This window comes from Carcharhinus amblyrhynchos, chromosome 22 (assembly GCF_965287045.1).
Source record: "Carcharhinus amblyrhynchos chromosome 22, sCarAmb.v2.hapA, whole genome shotgun sequence".
Classification (NCBI taxonomy): domain Eukaryota; kingdom Metazoa; phylum Chordata; class Chondrichthyes; order Carcharhiniformes; family Carcharhinidae; genus Carcharhinus; species Carcharhinus amblyrhynchos.
The window spans coordinates 12,558,529-12,582,224 of NC_137345.1; the positions used below are offsets into that span (position 1 = coordinate 12,558,529).

Below are 23,696 nucleotides of genomic sequence, written 5' to 3' on the forward strand. Positions count from 1 at the left end.
ACATACAAAATCTCAAAATATCTGCTGATTATTATTAATTAACGTGTATAATTTGTGTGTGCCCTTACCCAAGAATTAGACACAGTATTTTTAACAATCTACATCATTTGACTTTTTGAACAAGGGCATAGATTTGATACAGAATAGTATAAAAACAACCAGAACACTCACAAATCTCACAGCGTCTTGTCCAGTACCTGCCAAGATGAAGTGGCTGCTCATCACTCTCGCTTGCCTCCAGCTCTCCGAATGCCTGATCAGGTAGGTAAATAAGCAGTTTTGATGAGAGGCCAGGTATGTAACGGCACAACGGTCCAAAACCTCCAACCCCAGCTCTGAGCTAGAGACATTCGCAATGGGTCATAGAGAGTGGGGGAATTGTCCATTGGAAGTTGAAGCTTTCCAGGCAATTCGCACGTCGGTCAGTGATTGAGGACTTCCACAATGTCCCGGAGTGCACCTTTGGGTGTATGTTCTGTTACCGACAATCCGGAGAACAGAAGATTTGGGCCATTCATTTCATCAAACCAGTGTCTCTAAATTCCCATTCTTACCGATTGTTTCTTCCTCCAGCATCTTCTATCAAAGATCTTTTGTGAAATCAATTTTATTTCTGATTTCCAGCATCAGCAGTATTTGCCTTTATATTCAGATCAGTGGTGATGGCATTTCTCTTTCCTTAGCGTACAGGAAGAGATTAAACAGTTTGGGTTGATACTCACTGGTGTTCAAAAGGGTGAGAGGGGATCTGATCGAAGTATATAAAATTTTAAAAGTGATTGACAGAGTAAATGTAGACCAAATGTTTCCTCTTATGGGGCAATCTGGAACAAGAGGTTGCAGATATAGGTTGAGAAGCAGTAGATCCAAAACTGGGATGAGGAGAAACTTCTCACAGAGAAGGGTGAATTGATAGAACTTGCTGCCCCATAGCACGGTGGAGTCAGAATCGTTAAATGGTTTCAAGAAGGAGATAGATATATTTCTAATAAAAAATGTGTTAAAGCCTCGATATGTGACTTTGTCACTTTCCCCCAGTTCCCCCAGGAGAATGCATTGATTCCGCCCTGAGTTAACATCAAGGCCAAACTCCCTTCTTGTTCTTTATACAAGCATTCCAGCTAACACATGGTTTTGAAAGCCAGTGTTTTGTGACTGTAATATTTTTCTCCATTGTCACAATTCTAGTTCGCATTTAGTTCACATTCTGTACTTTAATTAAAAGGTCTATAGTTGTTCATAATGTTGATTCAACTCCGAATGTGTGTCTTGTTTATCTTCACAGGGTTCCCTTGAGGAAGGGTAAATCTACCCGCCAATATCTTAAAGAACAAGGACTTCTTGAGGAATACCTGAGAACGCACCCGTACAATCCATACACCAAATATAGCGGGCATTTCAACCACCAGTCCCTGGCTACAGAGTCACTTTCGAACTTCTTGGACGTAAGAATCCTTTTGAGTTTTTTTGAGGCAAAGGACAGAAAGGTTTAGCACTGGTGCCTCACAGCGCCAAAGATCCGGGTTCAATTTCAGCCTAGGGTGACTGTGTGGTGTTTGAATGTTCTTGCATCTGAGTGGGTTTCCTCCAGGTTCTCCAATTTTCTCCTGCACTCCAAAGTGGAGAGGATGTTTGCACTTGTAGGAGAATCTTGAAATAGTGATGCTGTTTAAAAATAAAGGGTTACCCATTTAGGACGGAGATGAGGAGAATTTTTTTCTCTCAGAGGGTTATGAGTCTTTGGAACTCTTTTCCTCAAAAGGTGGCCAAAGCAGCATCTTTGAATATTTTTAAGGCGGATGTGTTTGATAAGGAAGAAGGTGGCAGGAATCTGCAGTTGAGGTAAAAATCAGATCTTATCCAATAACGGAGGAGGCATGAGGATATGATGCGAGATCACATGATCATGCTCTCTCGCTTGTACAACCTCATGGTGAAATGTAACCACAGTGAGACGCGTTCCAATAAAAATTAGTGTTTTATCTACCTCAACAGGAGATGTGAATATTCAATACTAGTCTGACAATATCGAGAATATTGTAGGTGGGACTGGGGGAAAATGTCAGGGTGAAGACCGGATGACCCATTGCCAGGATCAGGAGATTTTTTGCTGTCATCAGGTTCAGTCCTCGAGGGGAGAGTGTGGTAAAAGTCTTATAGCCGGGTGTGGTGGGCAGCCTGGAGCAGGAGGTGCCCAAGATCTCCATGTGGGATCCATAAAAATACTGTTGTTCCTTTCAGCCCTACTAATTTTGGTCTTTCTTATTCACTTAAACCTCATTGGATGCACTGACTTCCCAACAGTGTTTCCTGGCCTGGTAGCAGGGCAGAGCCACCATTCCAGAGAGCCCAGTTTTCGGTTGTTAATGAGAGTCTCCCAAGCAACAGCAGAAGCCTCATCTGCTGTTAAAACCAAGAGCAAATTAGCGGCCAGAGTGACGAATAGAATCACCGCAGTTTAACTGCGCCATTAATCGGGGAGGGATAACACTCACCCACCATTTAGTTCTGGAATATTGCCTGCTCCGGGGTGGGGATGGAGATTGTGGTCTGGGATATACGAAGACAAGTGAAGAGCATTGAGATAGAGTGAAGTGGTGTGAACAATGGAATGAGGAAGCACGCACTTGGAAGGCAGTTTCTCTGAGATAAGGACAGAGATATGAGCATTCCAGGATTTGGGAATAGTGGATCAGCTACTGTGCGCTGAACTAACTAAAGCGTGTGAACATTGTACATTTGGAAAATCAGCGCTTAAGATGATGAAGGCATTGATTAGGAACTTTGTACCGAGACGACAGAGGTCAGGTGAAGTGGTTACCATGAGCAGTCTTGAAGATAAGCATTTAGGATAAGAAAATCATGGCCTGAATATTCCCACCATTAATACCACCCCTGCAAGCAAGGACTATGATTGCGCGCTCAGCTCGGCTCACCGCAGCGGGCATGGAAAATCCCACTGACGTGAACAGCTGGAAATTTCCATCCGGATCAAAGTTCAGCATAACTCAAGGTTAAGGGAAGGGTCAATGACCGAATGATATTATTGCTAGACCACAACTGCAGATGATGGAATTTGAGTTCAATTAAAAGTAAAAGGTATCATTGTTGATTCCTGGAAAAACCCATCTGTTTTACTAATGTCCCATAGGGAAGGAAATCTGCCGTCCTTACCTGGTCTGGCCTCCATGTGACTCCAGGGCCACAGCAATGTGCTTGACTCTCAACTGCCCTCAGGCAACTAGGGATGGGCAATGCTGCCCAGCCAGCGACACTCATGAATGAATAAAAAGACACAGTTTGATTCAGTCTGATCGGACAATTCAGGAGGCTGAAAAATAGGAGTCAGATTTTCCAACACGATTCGGAGGAAGCTGCTTTGCCAAATCCAAGGTCTGATGATGGACCTGCAGTTGTACAAGGCAGCTACAGTTCGGGTATGGCATTGAGACTAAGGCAAAAGTATCATTCGTCTCCACATGCAAACTAACACTGTGCTCAAACATAGGACAAAATAGCCTTCACTCTCAATGACTCGGGTCTGTTTGTTCCAGTGACAGGGTATCCAAGATTGTCACTGCAGCATATAATAGAAAGTCAGGTAGATTCCTATATAGGCATGGAGCCATCCACCCAACATCATTTGTTTCTATGAAGTTCACCTCAACAGTCCAGTACACTTAAGATCAGGAACAGGAAAATCTCCCCAATGTGCCCACAAGTACTGAAATGCAGCAATGTAACTTTTGGTAAATTCTAATTTATCTTGTTTCATCTATTAAAATATCCCTCCAGATGTCTTACTTTGGAGATATCAGCATTGGAACTCCACCTCAGAAATTTTCCGTCATCTTTGACACTGGTTCAGCCAACCTTTGGGTCGCCTCAGTTTACTGCTACAGTCCATCTTGCCGTAAGTATCCATGAGCAGTCTTCCCAAGATTTCCTCCCATTAGGAGTTACCTGACTCAGAAAGTGTCCCAAGGACACACTTAATTGATCACAAGTATAATCGTACCAGAAGTGTCTCAGAGGGTTAAGAGTTAGAAATATTCGGTGAGTCCATATCATCTGAAAGCTCAGCTAATTGACTCAATGGGCAGGATTTTCCAGTCATTCCCATTGGCGGGGTCTTCCAGTCCTACCAATAGCAACCCCTGCAGTAGGTTACCCAGCAATATGTTGGATGAGACACACAAAGTATCATAGGCAGCGACGGGATTGGAAGACCCCGCTGGCAGCCAATGGGAAGCCGTCTCTGCTGCCACAAAAGTCAAACTTGTAACAAGGGAAAAATGAAGGAAAAAGATGGTACATTCTATCCATTTTCCCACCTGCCTCTGGAAGGCAAATAAAGATCAGTGAAAGAAAACAGAGGCCTTTAAAATGTGTTCACTGAGATGAGCGCATGCTAAAATTTTGATGTACAGATTGTAAGACAAAAGAAGAGGTGCCTGGAATTGCAAGAGCAAAAATAAATCTTTAAAGTGACATTCAGAAAAGAAAATGTCACTATTTTGGCCAAGTGATCAGAGCTGGAAACTACAGAGCTCTCTGTTAGAGAGAGGGCAGCAGAAAGAAGACTCAACATAGCTATAGTTAGGTGACAGAAATCACAGAGTGATTGCAGATGAGCTGCAGTGGACATGTGAGGATAGTCCAAGGCAGATGAGTGTGACATATCATGATGGTAGATCTCCTGGTAGGAGTAGCTACAGGCAACATCAGCATGAAATCTGTGAAGAATGCTTAATGAAAGAAACTAGTGCTACAAAAGGATGCGCTGGAATTATGTGGCTCTTAGGTTTTCATTTGGGAAATTGAGTTTGAATCCAGCAGACACAGGGTCAGTCTTAATCGATGGGTAACCTTTGCTCGTCTACAACAGAAGGTGGTGAGTTCAAATCCCACTCCAGAGAATGAGCACCAAAATTTGTGCGACATTCCAGCATAGTTCTTAGGGAATGCTGTAATCTTGGGAGTGTCTCTTCAGACCCTAACCAAGGCCTCATACACCGTGTGAGGCACAAGTAAAAGATTTCATTGCAGTGTTTCCAAAGAAGTGAAAAGGTGTTCTCTCAGATGTGTTGGGCAATAATTAACCCTTAACGAACACCACCAAAACAGATTATTGCTTTGTTTACTGTGGGAGCATGCTGCCATTACAATACAAAAGGACCCACACTCCAAAAGTACCTCGTTGGTTCTGAAGCACTCAGGCATGTCCTGTGATTGTGAAAGGCATTGGCAGGAATTCTTCAGTCTCGCACGCCCCCCTCTATCACTGCCAGTGAGAATGGAGAATTTGACGCTCAGCCAAATCTCCATTCATTGCAGCGGGACTGGAGAACCCCAGCTGTGGGTGATGTCAGAGAATTGCAGCTATTGTATCATTTCACATTGATGGAACAAAGGCCTCCTACATGAAATCAACCTGGATAATCCAAATTGTTTCTCAGTAATCATGAATGTCCATGTGAACACGGCCCATGTTTGGAACGAAATGGAAATCTCACCCAGAGAAACCATTGATGATTGTGTTAAGAAATGAAAAATGGTGAAATTTGTGCCCTTTCCTCCACATTGAACCCGTGCTTTAGTTCAACATGTTCATCACAAAAGTTGGGTGCCTGAAATGTAAAGTTGTTCATTCACCAGCACCATCACCCCTGAAGTGAAATGAGTGTAAAATACAAGAGAAACAAACAGTGTTACCAATGAAGAATTGTTGGTCGGATCCGTGCTTGACTTAGCAGTGGAATAAAATAACCAAACCATTAAATTGAATTCTATTTTTGCAGAAAACCACAATAAATTTTCACCAAGTCGGTCTTCAACTTATCAACCAGCAGACCAACCACTGTCCATTCAGTATGGTTCTGGCAGTATGACTGGCACCCTGGGCTATGATACAGTCACTGTAAGTATATCATAACTTACTAACAATGTTAAGACAAGACAACATCAAAATTCTTATCATGTCCATTTATGTGTGTGTTGGCTGAATATTAATATGTTCCATTATCAGATCTGGGTCTTCACAATGACCAGAAACACAATCGAAGTCACCAAATAAATACTGTGACCACGAGAACAGATCAGAGGCTGTAAATTCTGTAATGTGTCACTCAACTCCTGACTTTTCAAAGTCTGTCCACCATGGTGGCCCAGTGGCTAGCACCTGGGTTCAATTCCAGCCTTGGGTGACTGTCCGTGTCAAGTTTTCACGTTCTCCCCATGTCTGCGTGAGTTTCCTCCCACAGTCCAAAGATGTGCAGGTTAGGTGGATTGGCCATGCTAAATTGCTCCTTAGTGCCCCAAGATGTGTAGCCATGGTAAATGTGTGGGGCTGCGGAGAGAGGACCTGGGTAAGATGCTCTGTCAGAGTGCCGGTGCTGACCCGGTGGGCCGAATGGCCTCTTTCTGAACTTCCGGGATTCTGTCCTTCCATGATTCTTTGATCTAGAAGGAAAAAAATGAGGAGTATGTTGGAATACACTTCGCTTTTCTGCGTGAATGCAGCTCCAGCAGAATTCAAGAAGCTGAAGCCTGCTTTATCAGTATCCCACTCACCAACCTCAACATTTCCTGCCTCCCCCACTGGTATACAGAGGCAGCACTGTGTGCCAACTGTAATACGCACCTCAGCAACTTACTAAGGCTCCCTCAACAGCAACTTTTAAACCCTCAACCCTCAATCCCAGAAGGCAAAGGAAAGCAGCCACATGGGAACCCCTGCACCTACAGGCTCCCCTTGCAGGTTGCCTTATGATGAAAGCCTGGGCTGACTAGGCTTGTTTCTGCTGGAGTTTAGACGACTAAGAGGCGACTTAATTCAAATATGGAAGAGACTGAGGGGACTTGATGAAGTGGGTGTGCAATGGATGTTCCTCCTGTGGGAGAATCTAGAAATCGTGGTCACCATTTAAAAATAAGAGATCGCCTATTCTAAGACTGAGATGTGGAAAATATTTTTCTCTGAGAGTTATGAATCTTTGGAACTCTCTTCCTCGAAAGGTGGTGGAAGTTGTGTTTTAGAATACTTTTAAGGCAGACGTAGATAGATTCTTGATAAGCAAGGTGGGGGGGCATAGGTTATCGCAGGTAGACAAGAAAATGTGGTTGAGGTTAAAATCAGATCAACCCTGATTTCGTTGAATGGTAGAGCAGACTCAAGGGGCCGAGTGGCCTTCTCTAATTCATATGTTCGTCTGTAATCCATCCCATGTAGGGCACACATGCATAGTTTTCTACACAGGTGATGATACATTTGGTTCCTGTGATGTTATGTGTGTTCGGAAACAGCTATGGATTTTCTTCAAAATTGCTAGGCTTTCTCACTATTAAGTTCAGGTCTTGTGTGACCCAGATAACGATATGGTTTACTGATGACTCTCAGTGTAATAGTTCCTCAGAATGAGTTAGCTTTCTTCTTTCTTCCAGGTGTCAGGCATTGCTGTCACGAACCAGGAATTTGGCCTAAGTGAGACTGAACCTGGCAACTCATTCTCCAATCCTGAATTTGATGGGATTCTTGGGTTGGCCTTTCCAAGCATTGCATCATCCGGTGTTACACCTGTGTTTGATAACATGATGACTGAGGGTCTGGTGCAACAGGACCTGTTTGCTTTTTACCTGACTAGGTACGCTTTCTGACCTTTGCACTTCCACTGCAGGGGATAAAAAGTCATTCGAGGTAGGCAGGAATGTGGGGTTGAGGTTACAATCTGATCAGCCATGATCATGGCGGAACAGGCTCAAAGGGCTGAATGGCCTACTCCTGCTCCTAATTTGTAAGTTCCTATGTCGTAGCACACTGCATAAAAAGAGGGATTCACTTATGTTTATCACAAAGCCAGAGAATACAATAGTCTTTCCCTTGCCCTAATTGATGTTCCTTCAGTCAAGCTCAAGAACTGTTTACATATCATGTCGCTCTTCATCTTCTGGCAAGGTTCAAAACAAATCCAATTGGATCCCAGTGGACAAATTCAACTCCTTTCGATTTTTTGAATGGATTTTTAGATCCACAATGGGAAATTGGATAATTGCAATCCTGTTCAGGGATTTTGGAAACAACGATGCTTAATTCCAATCAGCACAAAAAGGATCAAGTGGGTTTTCTTACAGAAAAATGTTGAGTGGGGATTTTCCTCCCTCTCTGTGGTGTATTTCGCGGTGATGGGAGATGGAGCAGCACTCGCTGGCAGCATGATGTTCGGGTCCTGCCGTTACCAATGGGCTTTCCCATTAGGTGGGAAGTCGAGTGTTTCACATGTGTCAGTGCAGACTCGATGGGCCGAAAGGCTTCACCTGCACTGTATGGTTCTATGACTCTATGGATTCCTGATGAACACTCCCCTTGCTGCCGGGAAACCTGTGGTAGGAGCATGCCGTCCGCAGGGGGGGTTATGATCGTAAACACAGCAAGATTTTGGCGATTGACACCACATTGTGCGAGTGCAAAATTAAACATGACTGCTCAGGAATGTCTGATGTTCTGTTACTGTTCATTTCAGTATCTGAAGCTCATTGCTGAAACTGACACTCAGGTTGAATTGTTTTACAGAGAGGCTGATGCGTCTGGAAGTGAAGTTGTTTTTGGTGGAATCGATCCAAGCCGCTACACTGGTGAAATTAACTGGGTGCCCCTCAGTCAGGAAACTTACTGGCAAATCAGTGTGGACAGGTAAATGACCAATCCATTCTACAGTTGGCACGCATTCTGTAACAATCACAATGTACACAACATTGAAAATCATGCATTTGACGTGGAAATATTTGAGTAGCGATTGTGTTAGTGCGTAACAGCTCTCAACATTCAGTGAAAAACACATGAAACTAGCCAACTAACGGATACCTTCCAGACCACAATTGAGTTGATTTTATTTATTATTGTCACGTGTATTGGGATACAATGAAAAATATTGTTTCTTGCACTACACAGACAAAGCATACCATTCATAAATTACATAGGGGAGACTGGAAGGAGAGAGTGCAGAATGTAGTGCTACAGTCATAGGTAGGGTGAAGAGAAAGATCATCTTCAAAAAGAGGGGTACATTCAAATGTTTGGGGGCAGCAAGGGAGAAGCTGTTCTTGGTTCTTTCGGTACCTGATCTCAGATTTTCGTATCTTTGCCCGATGGAAGAAGGTGGAAGAGAGAATACCTGGGGCGTGTGAGGTCCTTGATCATGCTGGCTACTTTTCCAAGGTAGCTGGAAGTGTAGACAGAGTCAATGCATGGGAAGTTGGTTTGTGAGATGGATTGGGCTACGTTCACAACCCTTTGTAGTTTCTAGCAGTCTTGGACAGAGCAGGAGCCATACCAACCTGTGATACATCCAGAAAGGGCGCTTTCTGTGATGCATCTGTAAAAATTGGTGAGAGTCACAGCGGATATGCCGAATTTCCCTAGCCTTCTGAGAAAGTAGAGGTGTTGGTGGGCTTTCTTAACAATAGTGTTGGCATGGAGGGATCAAGAGAGGGTGTTAGTGACCTGGACAGCTAGAAACTTGAAGCTCTCGACTATTTCCACTTCATCCATGTTGATGTCAACAAGGGCATTTGGGCCATAGTTTAAATCTAGTCTGAGTAAGCAAAGGCTCAATATATCTGAGGGTAACCTTATTGCAGAACATTGTACAACAGCACACCGTCGGAGTACACAGTGAATCATGTACGTGCAGTGTCCTTACTATGTTAGAGCTTGTGGGATCTGCATAAAAACCAAAGAACGTGGCTTTCATACTTGGGCCTGAGTTCTCCCATACCGCCTGCCACTGGAATTTTAGCAGCCATTCCCAAAGACAATTTCCATGTTCTAATGAGAGTGGCATCATGTAACAATATGCTAATTACCTAAATTCATTAACTTTGATACTTGTAATTTCCCCATCGACAGACGGTCAGCAATTTCTGGCTTTTAGACCAGTGCAGCCAGAGAATTTTGCCCATAGATTCAAAGTAACACACAACAGGTTTTATTGAGAGAGCTGTTCCTGGAGCTGCACAGAGTATAAACTGCAAGTAAAGCGGAAACCTCTGCATACACCCTAATGACATCACCATCAAACCATGTGATCAGCTGTTAAAGTAACCGGCAATCCTTTTAAAAATATAGCAGTACCAATTATTTGATTTGCCATCTATTAAAATTAATCAATTAAAGTTAAGGAGTGAGAAACTGGGTCCACTGCTTATTGGAGAATTAGGGTATGAAAATGTCATGGAACAATCATCAGTGAGGTTCTATGGCAAGATGGCTCTGATGTTACCATGCAGTCGACAAAGTTTAAGTCCAACACGTATAAGAATGTAAATAATGGAGCTAAATAATGGGGGTAGGTTGGCAGTGGATGGGGCACATAAAATTAGACAGGGTAGATATTCCCCTGAGCTGGAAAGTATAGAGTTTGTGTTTAAAGTCTCAGAATATGTGTTTGGCCATTTTGGACTGGAAGAGAAATTTCTTTACTCAAAGAGTTGAGAATCTTTGGAGTTAACCCAGAGTTGCATACGCTCAGTGACTGAGTAAATGCAACACATAGTTTGATCGATGTTTGGATTCTAAGGGAATTATGGTTATTGGGATAGTGCAGTATGATAAATCCAGGAGTCAGCTGTGAAGGAACTGTGCTAGTATTGCACAAAATGAAAATAAACTACAAGCGCAAGCCTGTGGGGAACACAACTGGTCTTAACCAGGACCAAAAGGTTAATGGACCCGCTCAGGGTCTTGCTTTATACAGGGCTTGGTGTGTGAGCTCCACTGGTTGACTAATTACCAATCCCCAAGGAGCACGCATCCAATGCGCCCAACAGAGAGGTCAATTAATGATTCCCCCTGCAGATCATGAGGGTTATTACTTGCGGCAAGGTGGAATTCAAGTCAAAGATTTGCTATGATCTTACAGAGTGGGTGAGCAGGTTCAGAGGGTAGTACTAACATATTTTCACGTTATATTATCTGGAGGTGGGTCAGGTGATCAAATGCTTGGTCAGAAAAGTAGATTTTAAGGAGTAGGTAAAAGGAGGAGGGAGAAGTAGAGAAGCAGAGAGATTTTGGGAGAGAATGGGTTCAGTTATGTCTTTTCTTCTTTCAGAATCACAATCAATGGGCAGGTTGTGGCGTGTGATGGCGGCTGTCAGGCCATTGTTGATACTGGCACTTCTCTGCTCACTGGCCCCAGTGGAGAGATTAGCTCTATCCAGCAAGGCATTGGTGCAACTGAAGGTTACTATGGCACGGTAAGCTTCTATGGAACATATCAGATTTTAAAATCAACCTCAGGAGCTTCTGCCCATTTTGTAGTATTTATAAGCTAATGTTTTATTTATTTCAGGGTTTAGATTTTTTAATAAAAAGTTTAAAAACTTTAATACATCAACCAGTCTATTGAATATTGTAATTTCTCTCCAATGCTTACGTTATATCATAGAACATTCTTTAGAAGCATAATAATGTACAGTGGGGGGGAGAATGAAGAATGATGTGAATTTGCCTTCTGCCTTTCACATTTAGTTCTGAACTTAGTCTACACTAAAAGGTTAAAAATTCCCAGCCTTTGCTGCAAGAATCCCATGCAAAAGGAGTTTGGGCTGTCTGAGTTAAGTTCCTTCATGCACATGGCATCTCAGCAAATCCTTATCCCTAATGTACCAATAATGGGCAATCTCAATCCAAGGGGTACAGGTTATATGGATTAGGCATGGTCAATGTTGGGCTTACAGGAATAGGGCAGGAAGAGTGCTTGGGTAAGATACTCTGCCAGAGAATCAGTGCACACGCGATGGGCCAAAAGGCCTCTTCTGCGCTGTAGGGATTCTATGATCTAAGATCCCTACGGGTTTTATGTAGGAAGAAGCATCCACCAATTTCAAACAAAGGAATTGACAAAGGAGGTTTGGGAAGAGATTCACAATGTTAGGTGTCCCAAAAAGTAAATCCAACCTCATCACTGCCAGGACAGCTGGAGAAACTGAGCTGTCAAATAGTGGAGATGAATCCCACCGAGTGACCAGGGTGGCAGCCTACCTGTTGGACTGTAGAAAACCAGGTGGTAAAGGATAGAACTACACCTCACCTTTACACATTTTACACCCACTTATTTACTGAACTAAACATGATAAACATACACTTCAAAACCAACAACCTCTGTTTCAGTCTCCTCTTAGATGTAGGAACACAAGTAACTCTCCAGTTAATACCCACCATCTGAAAAATAAATAAATCAACATTATACAATTAACATTGAGATGCTAAGGAAAGACCAAAGTAAAACATTTGGAAAATTGATGGTACGTAACTTTTCTTTATGGAGGTGGTGGGTAACGTTCCCCAGCACCTCCTCCTTTGTAAGCCCAACAACCAAGACTGTCATAGGATCCCTGTAAGAGGTCTCACAACAACAGGTTAAAGGCCAACCAGTTTATTTGATAACTGGTTGGACTTTAACCTGGTGTTGTGAGACTTCTTACTGTGTTTACCCCAGTCCAACGCCGGCATCTCCACATCACAGGATCCCTGCAGTGCCGGAGCAGTTCATTCAGCCTATCATGTCTGCATCGACTCTCTCTAATAGATCATCTTACCCGGATGCTATCCCCACTTCCCCACATTCTAACCCCACTAATCCCCCTAACCTACACATCTTGGGACACCAAGTGGCAATTTAGCAAGGCCAATCCACCTAAACTGCACATCTTTGGACTACGGGAGGAAACCGGCCACCTGGAGGAAACCCACGCAGACACAGGGAGAATGTGCAAAATCTGCACACGGTCACCCAAGGCCAGAACTGTACTTGGATCCCTAGTGCTGTGAGGCAGCAGTGGTAATCACTGTGCCGCCTGGCAAAACTTCACAGCCAGCCAGCCAGGAGTGGAAACTGGAATCTTCTATTTCACTGATAAATAATTCAAAGGACTAAGATCAAAGAAAATTACAGCACAGGAACAGGCCCTTCGGCCCTCCAAGCCTGCACCAACCATGCTACCTGACTTAACTAAAGCCTCCTATCCTTCCGGGGACCATATTCCTCTATTCCCATCCTATTCATGTATTTGTCCAGACGCCTTCTAAACTCAGTACTGTATCTGCTTCGACTACCTTCCCCACAAACAGTTCCAGGCACCCACCACCCTCTGTGTAAAAACATTTGCCTCGTACATCTCCTTTAAACCTTGTCCCTCACACCTTAAACCTACACCCCCTAGTAATTGACTCTTCCACCCTAGGAAAAAACTTCTGATTGTCTATTCTATCCGTGCCTCTCATAATCTTGTAGATTTCTATCAGGTCATCCCTCAAGCTCCATCATTCCAGTGAGAATAAGCTAAGTTTCTCCAAACTCTCCTCATAGCTGATGCCCTCCATACCAGGCAACATCCTGGTAAATCTTTTCTGTACCCGCTCCAAAGCCTCCACATCCTTCTGGTAGTGATCCCACCGTTAGGTTACAGGGAGCTTCCCATAATCTCAGCAAGTCCACTTGCAGGCTCGTTTCCGCACTGCTGCCAGTACATAGTCCACACCTACTGTTAAACATGACCAAGTGTGCATCCAATAATTAGGTCACTGATTTTGCGAGCTGGATGAATCTTTCTCACCAGTATTTCCCTGAGAACATTCTGCTCACAATCGTTGTTTTACACTTTATCTGTTTTACAGTACTCCGTCAACTGCAACGCTATATCCAGTATGCCTAACGTAGTCTTCACTATCAATGGAATTGATTATCCCCTCACTCCATCTGAATATGTACTCCAGGTATGTTTTGATTGTATTTGACAAAGTTGATTTTGAACGGTTTGGCTATGTTCTCTGTCCTCAGTATCCAGTAAAATTGCTCCTCCGTTTATATAAAGAGAAATTAAGCAGGAAATTAATGAAAATGTACAAAATGGTAGGATTAAATAACTGTACTACTCTTCATGAAACTATAAATTTTCATATCGATTGATAGTGCAGGGGAAGGTCCTTATCCATTAATTCCTTGGATATGGGTGTCACTGACAAGGGCAGCAATTGTTGCCCATCCTTAATTGTCCTTGAGAAGGCAGTGGTGAGACACTTTCTTAGACCTCTGCAGCCCTTGTTGTGAGGGTTCAGTGCAGCTCGGAAAGGAGTTCCAAGATTTTGATCCAGCAACGATGAAGGAATGGTAAGATGTGTCCAAGTCAAGTTGGCTTGGAGGGGAACTTGGAGGTGTTATCATTCCCATGCACACCCTGTTCTCATCCTTTGAGATGGTACAGGTTTCAGGTTTGAAACGTGTCTTTGAGGAAGACCTGGCAAGTTGAATGCTGCCGTTGGTGGAGTGATGAGTGCCTAAGTGGGCGCATAGGCTCTCGATCACTTGGTACCAGATAGTGTCAGTCTGTATTGTCACAACTGCACCCATCCAAGTGTAAAATAACAGTGGACAGATGGATCAAATTACTTACACTTGCTTTGTTTCCGTTAAATAGAAACTTCAGCCAATATAATTGAAGTGCTCATTCCTGTGTGAGACACAATGGGTCCGATTTTCTCCCAAACCACCTCCCTGCGGTGGCAGAGGCTGCTTGCCATTGGCTGATGGCAGGATCTTCCAGCCTCTCCAATGTCAAAGGAGCTTCCCTTTATTCACACCCTCCCCCATACGCAGGACTGGAAGATCTGGTCAACAGGAACAGCCAGTAAATCCTACCCAATATGCTTCTCAATTTCCCAGTTTTTAACCAGCAGTGATTACCCATAATTCACCCTTTACTGAGTTTCAACAACTCTTCACTTTTATTTGTGAATCATTGACAATCGTTGTCTTTGTCCAATGTTTCTGATATCAATTCATTTTCCTGTCTCATTATACAAATTCTTGACAAACTAGTTCTGCGAGGACTCCTCTGTGCTACCAAATGATCAACTTCAGTTTCTCCTTTAATCTGAAGAGTTACTGGGTGATAATTGACTGGTGGAGTTGGTTATAGTTGACAAAGGAAAAAAATCAAGAGCTAAGGGGAACGTAGTTTTCACTTCATTCATTTGATTTGAATTAACATCGCATCTTCACCATAGAATGAACCATGGAAATTATTGACAATTTTTATGACTAGGTGGCATAGTGATTGTCACGGCTGCCTCACAGCACCAGGGACCGGTGTTCAATTCTGACCTTGTGTAACTGCCTGTGTGGAGTTTGTATGTTCTCCCCGTGTTTGTGTGGCTTTCCTCTGCATACTCTGGTTTCCTCCCACAGCCCAAAGTTGTGCAGGTTCGATGGATTGACCATGCTAAATTGCCCCTTTGTGTCCCAAATTGTGTAGGTTAGGAGAATCAGTGGGATAAATACACGGGGTTATGTAGATAGTGCCTGGGTAAGATTTTCTATCAGAAAGTTGGTGCAGACTCGTTGGGCCAAATGGCCTCTTCTGCACTATAGGAATTCTCAAAATAATTCTTACAGAAGACTCAATATTTGCAATGAAGTTGCTTTGGGAAATTAACTCTCACTCTATGCATTTTTTCCAGTTGGAAGGTTCTTGTATGAGTGGATTTTCTGGCATGTATCTTCCAAGCTCTTCTGGAGGACTCTGGATTCTGGGAGATGTCTTCATTGGGCCTTATTATTCCATCTTCGACAGGGGAAACAATCGTATGGGCTTTGCCAAATCAGTCTAATTTAAACGTCATGGAACAAACTTAGACGCATTGCAATTACTTAATGTCTGTGCCCTCTCGTTCGTAATCCTTTCATGATAAGGTGAACAGATCTTTCCTACCTTCTCTATCCAGTCCCCTCTTGCTTCTGAATGAGTAATTTCTCTGTCCGCCATGAACAGAAGTGTTAATGATTCTTGAAGTAGTCAATCAAGAATCTTCACATCATCTCACAGAATTTACCTTATCTATAACTTGGTTGACAAGTTGGCAGATGGCGTTCCCCGTCATTCAAGAATTTGCCCAAGTATTGTTGGGTGGGAAATCCATGAGTTTACCATCAAAGCTGAGATTGTGACAATTATCTCCACTGTGATTTTTGTTAAGACCATGCAGTGTAACTCCTTCTTGTTGACATACATCAGATATTTCTAAAATCTTTCCTGGAAAACTTTAACTTCTTTATGAACAAATTTAGTAAGAATAAACTCAGATGCATTGCAAGCCTGTTGTCTGTTGTTACTGTTCCGATGCACTTCACTTCAATTACAAATGCATTAAGGCTCAGGACTGATCTGAATGATTAGAATGAGCTGTCGGAGATTTGTTCCACCTCTTTTGCATTTGGAAGTTTTAAACGACCACCAGGAACAACTGAGTAAATGGCCTGTCCCAATACCAAACAGCACATTTAATCAGGCCTCCTTGGGGCAGAGAATATTAGCTGCTGCAATTAGGCATAAAAGGGATGCAATGTGGCTAAATTTCTATTCCCTTTGGTCCAAAATCATTTGCCCCTCTGCAACATGCCACACTTAGCATGTGCTTCAAGTTGCTTCTAAGCTGTATCCCAATATAACATTTGCTGCCATTGAGCAGGCAATGCAACTGTCTGCACTCAGGTTCTCAACTGCAGATATTGTCTCTTACTGCCTCTATATTCGTATTAACATCCCCTATTTGAGTGGCACATTCACCACAGCGCCAAAGTCAATTTGTCCATCACCCGCAGCCCCCACTTTCTCCTCAAGAGCCTCAAATCTACAGCACAGCTGCAATGGCTGAGGTTCCTTCCACTTCTACCTTCTTGATGCCTTTACCCACCTGATTTGCAAGCACATCCTCCACTCCCTGACCACCGACCAAATCGGAAACCCTAGCCTAAAGGATGTGGCCACTTCCTGGGGTAAAGTGTCCGGCTAACTTTCCCCCTTCCTGACGTATAATAGGTTTTGCAGAACCTCCTCCAGTTCAGACAGTCTCAGCTCGAGTTCCTGAAGCAACTGACACTTACAACAGATGTGTTTGTCCTCTGGGTTACACTTAATATAGATGTGTTTGAACAACAAAAACAAAGAACAAAGAACAACACAGCACGGGAAACAGGCCATTCGGCCCAACAAGCCCGTGCCACCATTTTAACATTGTGAGTGCCCTCCTCTACCCATGACCTTTGTCTATGCCTATTGGGGAAGATTGAGGGAAGACTAATTTAGGGACAATTTGTTACACCAATCAGCCTAAGAGCACATTTTTGGGGTGTGGGAGGAAACCGGAGCACCCAGAAAGAACCCACGTAATCAGGGGGAGAATGTGCAATCTCCCGCAGACACTGGCCCAAATCCATGAGTCTGCACAGCAAACAGTGACAGTCACTGAGCTGACATGTTGCCCGTCAGATGGTCCAGTTTAAGTGTACATTAACGACGTGAAACACTAGACAACTCTCGAAGCAACATCCAAGAGCAGCCCTCGCACGACCCCACCGTGCATATGCCCCTTGTTGGACAACAAGGCAGACCAAATCACCTGTGAAGTAACAGAAAAGACATCAATAAACGTACACAACCTAGACAGACATTTACGGAATCCCCAGAAGCTCAGAAGTAGGACAAGTGAGCCATGAAATATATTGGCAGGTCCATAGGAATCAATTGATTCCCGGGGAAGTCCCAAGGCTCTTGATCTTTATTTAGGACAGTCTCCTGTATCCCTCCATCTCTAGTCTGCTCACGTGGCTATCTAAGTAAACCTTAAACAACTCTAGCGTGCCTGCCTCCACCACCCTACTTGGCAGTGCATTCCAGGCCCCCACCACCCTCTGTGTGAAAAACCTCCCTCTAATGTCTCAATTATACCTCGCCCCCCTCACCCTAAGCCCGTGGCCCCTCGTAATTTTTGTATCCAACCTAGGAAAAAACTTACCACTGTTGACTCTATCTATACCCTTCATAATCTTATACACCTCTATTAGATCTCCCCTCATTCTCCGCCTTTCTAAGGAGAACAGCCCCAATTTGACAATCTCTCCTCATAGCTCAGTCCTTCCATACCAGGCAGTATCCTGGTAAATCTCGTCTGCGCTCTCTCCAGGGTCTCCACGTCCTTCCGGTAGTAAGGCGACCAGAATTGGACGCAGTACTCCAAATGCAGGCGAACCAATGTTCTATACATCTGCAACATTAGACACCAGCTTTTATACTGTATACCCCTCCCTATAAAGGCAAGCATACCATTGGCCTTCTTTGCCACCTTCTCCACCTGCACTGCCACCTTCAAGGACTTGTGCACTTGCACCCCCAGATCCCTCTGTGTTTCTATACTCTTAATAGGCCTACCATTTATCGTGTAACTCCCCCCTACATTATTTCTTCCAAAATGCATCACCTCACATTTATTTGGATTAAATTCCATCTGCCATTTCTCTGCCCAATGTACTGGCCTATCTATACCCTGCTGTATTGTCAATTGTTGGAAAAACCCATCCAGTTCACTAATGACATTTAGGGAAGGAAATCTGCTGTCTTTACCTGGTCTGGCCTCCATGTGACTCCAGAGCCACAGCAATGCGGTTGACTCTTACTGCCATCAAGCAACTAGGGATGGGCAATAAATGTTGGCAAGCCAGCAATGCCCATGTCACATGAATTAATTTAAAACAACGCCACCATCTTCCCAACTTTGTGATTCCTTTGGTTATTCCAACATTGATAACCTTCTATTAATGGCAAACTTCAGCTGCAGAGAAAAAGGAAATTCTCATCCTGACATCTGGAGACTTCTATCATTAGCTGAGCCTTCACTCTATCTAGTTGGGAGTTGGAATAAAGTAAGAGTTTCTGCTTATTGCTGGTGGAATGTATGTAGATTGCAGCCATGCTCTGAAATGTCTAAAATACAGGCTTGCAATATCTAATTAGAGGGAGGGCATCACTCGGAGGTTTAGGAAGTACTAGGTTGTTGCCAAGGGGATCTCATTCTGCTTTATATGCGCTTCCTTTCTGAACTATATCTTTCAGCAGTACTGCTCAAGTTCACAGATGCAGTCATCTTTTGCCATAGACTTTATATGGAATGCCCTTGAGTCTGATCCTTCCACAGTGAATAAAAAGTAAATCTGGTGTTCTCATTTCCAGCAAAAGCTTCTCGGTCACCTCATCACAAAAGCAGTACTTCCCACTTGTAAGAGTGTTTGACATGTTAGTGACTTGTTTGATTCAGTCACGAATTGTTCCTCCTTGGTAACAGCAAAAAATGCCGGGCATGAGCATTCACAAAAGAAAGAACAAATAAGTTCCATTTCTACAGTGTTCCTCTCAGTGCAGCACATATATATTGCCTGCCCTTACACTACCCACTTCCCCCTAACCTCCCCATTCCTCCCTTTCCCCTCATCCTCCCTCTCCGCCCTGTTACAATGACTGTTTCCCAAAACATTTCCGATATGTAACTAAAGGGAAGAACAAGGTTTTCAGGCACACGATTTATACCAACATTGTCTATGTTACAGAAATAAAAGTCAGAAAAAAAAAATCAACATTCTTACACCACTGAGACTGGGCTGAAACTCGTTGAGCTGTTTCAGTAAGATCTAAGATTAATCATACCTCAGTCAACAGCATTGCCAAAGCCCCAGATATACAAGTCTGCCACAGTTTTACAATTTCCTACAAATCTTCACTACTACCCGTGGCTCCCATTCTCGGAATATCCACTGTCATGTGTGTTGGGGTAATAGGAAATGCACAAATTGTTCATAAGGGGCTGTACAAACACATTGTGGGTTCATCAATTAATTCTAGGCACTTGTGATCATTTGTACATGGATAGAAAGGTGGATCACATCAACAATGGCGCAGTACCTATGCAGCACGGTAGCACAGTGGTTAGCACTGCTGCTTCATAGCTCCAGGAGCTGGGTTCGATTCCCAGCTTGGATGACTGTCTGTGTGGAGTTTGCACATTCTCCTCATGTCTGCGTGGGTTCCCTCTGGCTGCTCTGGTTTCCTCCCACAGTCCAAAGATGTGCAGGCTAGGTTGATTGGCCATGCTAAATTGACCCTTAGTGTCCTGAGATGTGTAGGTTAGAGGGATTAATGGGTATATAGTGGGGGTAGGGAATGAGTGGGATTGTGGTTGGAGCAGACTCAAAGAACAACACAGCACGGGAAACAGGCCCAACAAGCCCGTGCCGCCATTTTAACATTGTGAGTGCCCTCCTCTACCAATGACCTTTGTCTATGCCTATTGGGGAAGATTGAGGGAAGACTAATTTAGGGACAATTTGTTACACCAATCAGCCTAAGGGCACGTTTTTGGGGTGTGGGAGGAAACTGGAGCACCCGGAGAAAACCCACGCAATCACAGGGAGAATGTGCAAACTCCCGTAAACACCGGCCCAAATCCATGTATCTGCACAGCAGACAGTGATAGTCACTGAGCTGTCATGTTGCCCGTCAGATGGTCCAGTTTAAGCGTACACTAACGACGTGAAGCACTAGGTAACTCTCGAAGCAACATCCAAGAGCAGCCCTCGCATGACCCGCCGCATGTATGCCCCTTGTTGGACAACAAGGCGGACTGAATCAGCTGTGAAGTAAAAGAAAAGACATCAATAAACATGCAAAACTTAGACATTTACAGAATCCCCAGAAGCTCAGAAGTAGGACAAGTGAGCCATGAAATATGTTGGAGGGTCCATAGGAATCAATTGATTCCCAGGGACGTCCCAAGGCTCTTGATCTTTATTTAGGACAGTCTCCTGTATCCCTCCATCTCTAGTCCGCTCACGTGGCTATCTAAGTAAACCTTAAACAACTCTAGCGTGCCTGCCTCCACCACCCTACTTGGCAGTGCATTCCAGGCCCCCACCACCCTCTGTGTGAAAAACCTCCCTCTAACATTCAAACTATACCTTGCCCCCATTACCCTAAGCCTGTGGCCCCTCATAATTTTTGTATCCAACCTAGGAAAAAGCTTACCTCTGTTCATTCTATCTATAACCTTCATAATCTTATACACCTCTATTAGATCTCCCCTCATTCTCCGCCTTTCTAAGGAGAACAGCCCCAGTTTGCCCAATCTCTCCTCATAGCTCAGTCCTTCCATACCAGGCAGTATCCTGGTAAACCTCCTCTGCACTTTCTCCAGGTTCTCCACGTCCTTCTGGTAGTAAGGCAACCAGAACTGGACGCAGTACTCCAAATGCGGGTGAACCAACGTTCTATACAACTACAACATTAGACGCCAGCTTTTATACTCTATGCCCCTCCCTATAAAGGCAAGCATACCATAGGGCTTCTTTGCCACCTTATCCACCTATACTGCCACCTTCAAGGACTTGTGTACTTGCACCCCCAGATCCCTCTGCATTTCTATGCTCTTAATAGGCCTACCATCTATTGTATAACTCCACCCTACATTATTTCTTCCAAAATGCATCACCTCGCATTTATCTGGATTAAATTCCATCTGCCATTTATCTGCCCAATATACCAGCCTATCTATATCCTGCTGTATTGCCTGACACTGCCCCTCACTATCAGCAAGTCCAGCCATCTTTGTGTCATCTGCAAACTTGCTGATCACACCACTGACTCCCTTTTCCAAGTCATTTATGTATATTACAAATAGCAAAGGTCCCAGTACTGAGCCCTGTGGCACACCACTAGTTACAGACTTCCAGCTAGAAAAGGACCCTTCCACTACTAGTCTCTGTCTCCTGTTACCAAGCCAGTTCTCAATCCAACTAGACATCTGTCCTTGTATCCCATGAGCCTTAACCTTCTCCACCAACCTACCATGAGGGACTTTGTCAAACGCCTTACTGAAATCCATGTAGACGACATCCATGGCTCATCCTTCATCGACTGTTTTTGTCACCTCCTCAAAAAATTCTACGAGATTCGTAACGCACGACCTCCCCTTTACAAAGCCATGCTGCCTTTCACTAATCAAATTGCCCCACTCTAAATGAGTATACATCCTATCCCTAAAAATCTTTTCCAACATCTTCCCTACCACTGACGTCAAACTCACCAGCCTATAATTACCCGGGTTACCCCTACTACCCTTTTTAAACAACAGTACTGCGTTCGCTATCTTCCAGTCCTCTGGGACCTCACCTGTGTCCAAAGAAGAGACAAAGATTTGCGTCAGAAGCCCAGCAATCTCCTCTCTCATCTCCCTAAGCAGCCTAGGATAAATGCAATCAGGCCCCAGAGATTTATCTGTTTTAATACTACCTAAAAACCGTAACACTTCCTCCCTCATAATAGATAATTCCTCCAACGGGTCTACAACTCCCTCCAAGACAGTACCGGACAACAAACCCCTCTCCTTCGTGAATACTGACGCAAAGTATTCATTCAGGATCTCTTCCATTCCCTCGGACTCTAAGCATAGTTCCCCTCCTCTGTCCCTAAAAGGACTGATTTTTCCTCTAACCGCCCTTTTGTTCCTAACATAGGAGTAAAATGTCCTTGGATTTTCCTTAATCCTGTCTGCCAAGACCATTTCATGCCCCCTTTTCGCCCTTCTAACTCCCCGTTTGAGCTCCCTCCTACTGTCTCTATTCCTCCAATGCTCTCTCCGTTCCCAGTTGCTTAGACCTAACATACGCATCTTTTTTCTTCCTGATCAAGTCCTCAATCTCCCTAGTTATCCAAGGCTCTCTAATCCTACCTTTCCCATCCTTCTCTTAACCAGCAAATGTCTTTCCTGCAACCTTTTCAGTTGTCCCTTAAAAGACTCCCACATGCCAAACATGGACTTTCCCTCAAACAACCCCTCCCAATCAGTATCTATAAGTTCCTGCCTAATCCGGCTGTATCTCGCCTTCCTCCAATTTAGCACCGTCCCCTTCAGACAGTACTCATCTTTTTCCATTAGTATCCTGAAGTAGATAGAATTGTGGTCACTGTTTGCTACACGTTCCCTGACTGCAACCTCGACCACCTGGCCAGGCTCATTTCCCAGAACTAAATCCAGTATAGCCCCCTCTCTAGTCTGGCTAGCTACATACTGCTCCAAAGAGCCCTCCAGTCCACACTTTACAAATTCTGTCCCGTCTGGACCCCCAGCCTTAGGCACCGTCCAATCCACCCCAGGGAGATTAAAGACTCGATGAGCCAAATGGCCTTTTTCTGCACTGTAGGGTTTCTATATTTTCTAACAGAGCTGCCAGTGTGCTCTACTTAAAGACAAAAGCGAAGCCAAAACAGGATGATCTGACACCCTTCCTTTTAATATTGTCATGCTGCAATCCCTTAAAGGCATATTGCAACACTCACAGACCTTTGAATTAGTCCCAACAGGAAAGTGGGACATAAAAGAAATGGCCACAGATGGTCTGGACGATTCTCCAGTGTGTGTTGGAGCCGACGAGGGAGCGAGCTATCTTGGATCTGGTGCTATGTAATGAGATGGGTAGAATTAGGGACCTTGCGGTGAAGGATCCTCTTGGGGAGAGTGATCATTGTATGGTGGAGTTTCTGTTGCAGATGGAGGAGGAGAAAGTGGGTTCCCGGACGCGCGTCCTTTGTTTGAACAGAGGGGAGTACGGTAGGATGAGAGAAGAATTGGCGAATGTGGACTGGGGGAGCGCGTTGGAAGGTAGGTCTGCTGAGGAGCAGTGGAGGATCTTTAAGGAGATCTATCTTGGTGCTCAGCAGAAATTTATTCCGATGGTCAAAAAGGACAGTAGGAGGAGAGGTAATAAGCCGTGGATAACGAAGGAGGTGAAGGAAAGTGTTAAATTAAAAGCAGAGGCGTT

At 44.0% G+C, this 23,696-nt stretch overlaps 1 protein-coding gene across 1 annotated transcript; it reads left to right on the forward strand.

Annotated features, from left to right (window-relative positions):
- Positions 1-205: 205 nt before the first annotated feature.
- LOC145357129 (pepsin A-like) lies at positions 206-15,664 on the forward strand. Its single transcript, XM_080210288.1, has 9 exons — positions 206-261; positions 1,286-1,445; positions 3,796-3,913; positions 5,802-5,920; positions 7,444-7,643; positions 8,570-8,689; positions 11,106-11,250; positions 13,673-13,771; positions 15,515-15,664. Exons 1-9 carry the CDS (start codon positions 206-208, stop codon positions 15,662-15,664), a joined length of 1,167 nt encoding a protein of 388 aa, XP_080066414.1.
- Positions 15,665-23,696: the final 8,032 nt, after the last annotated feature.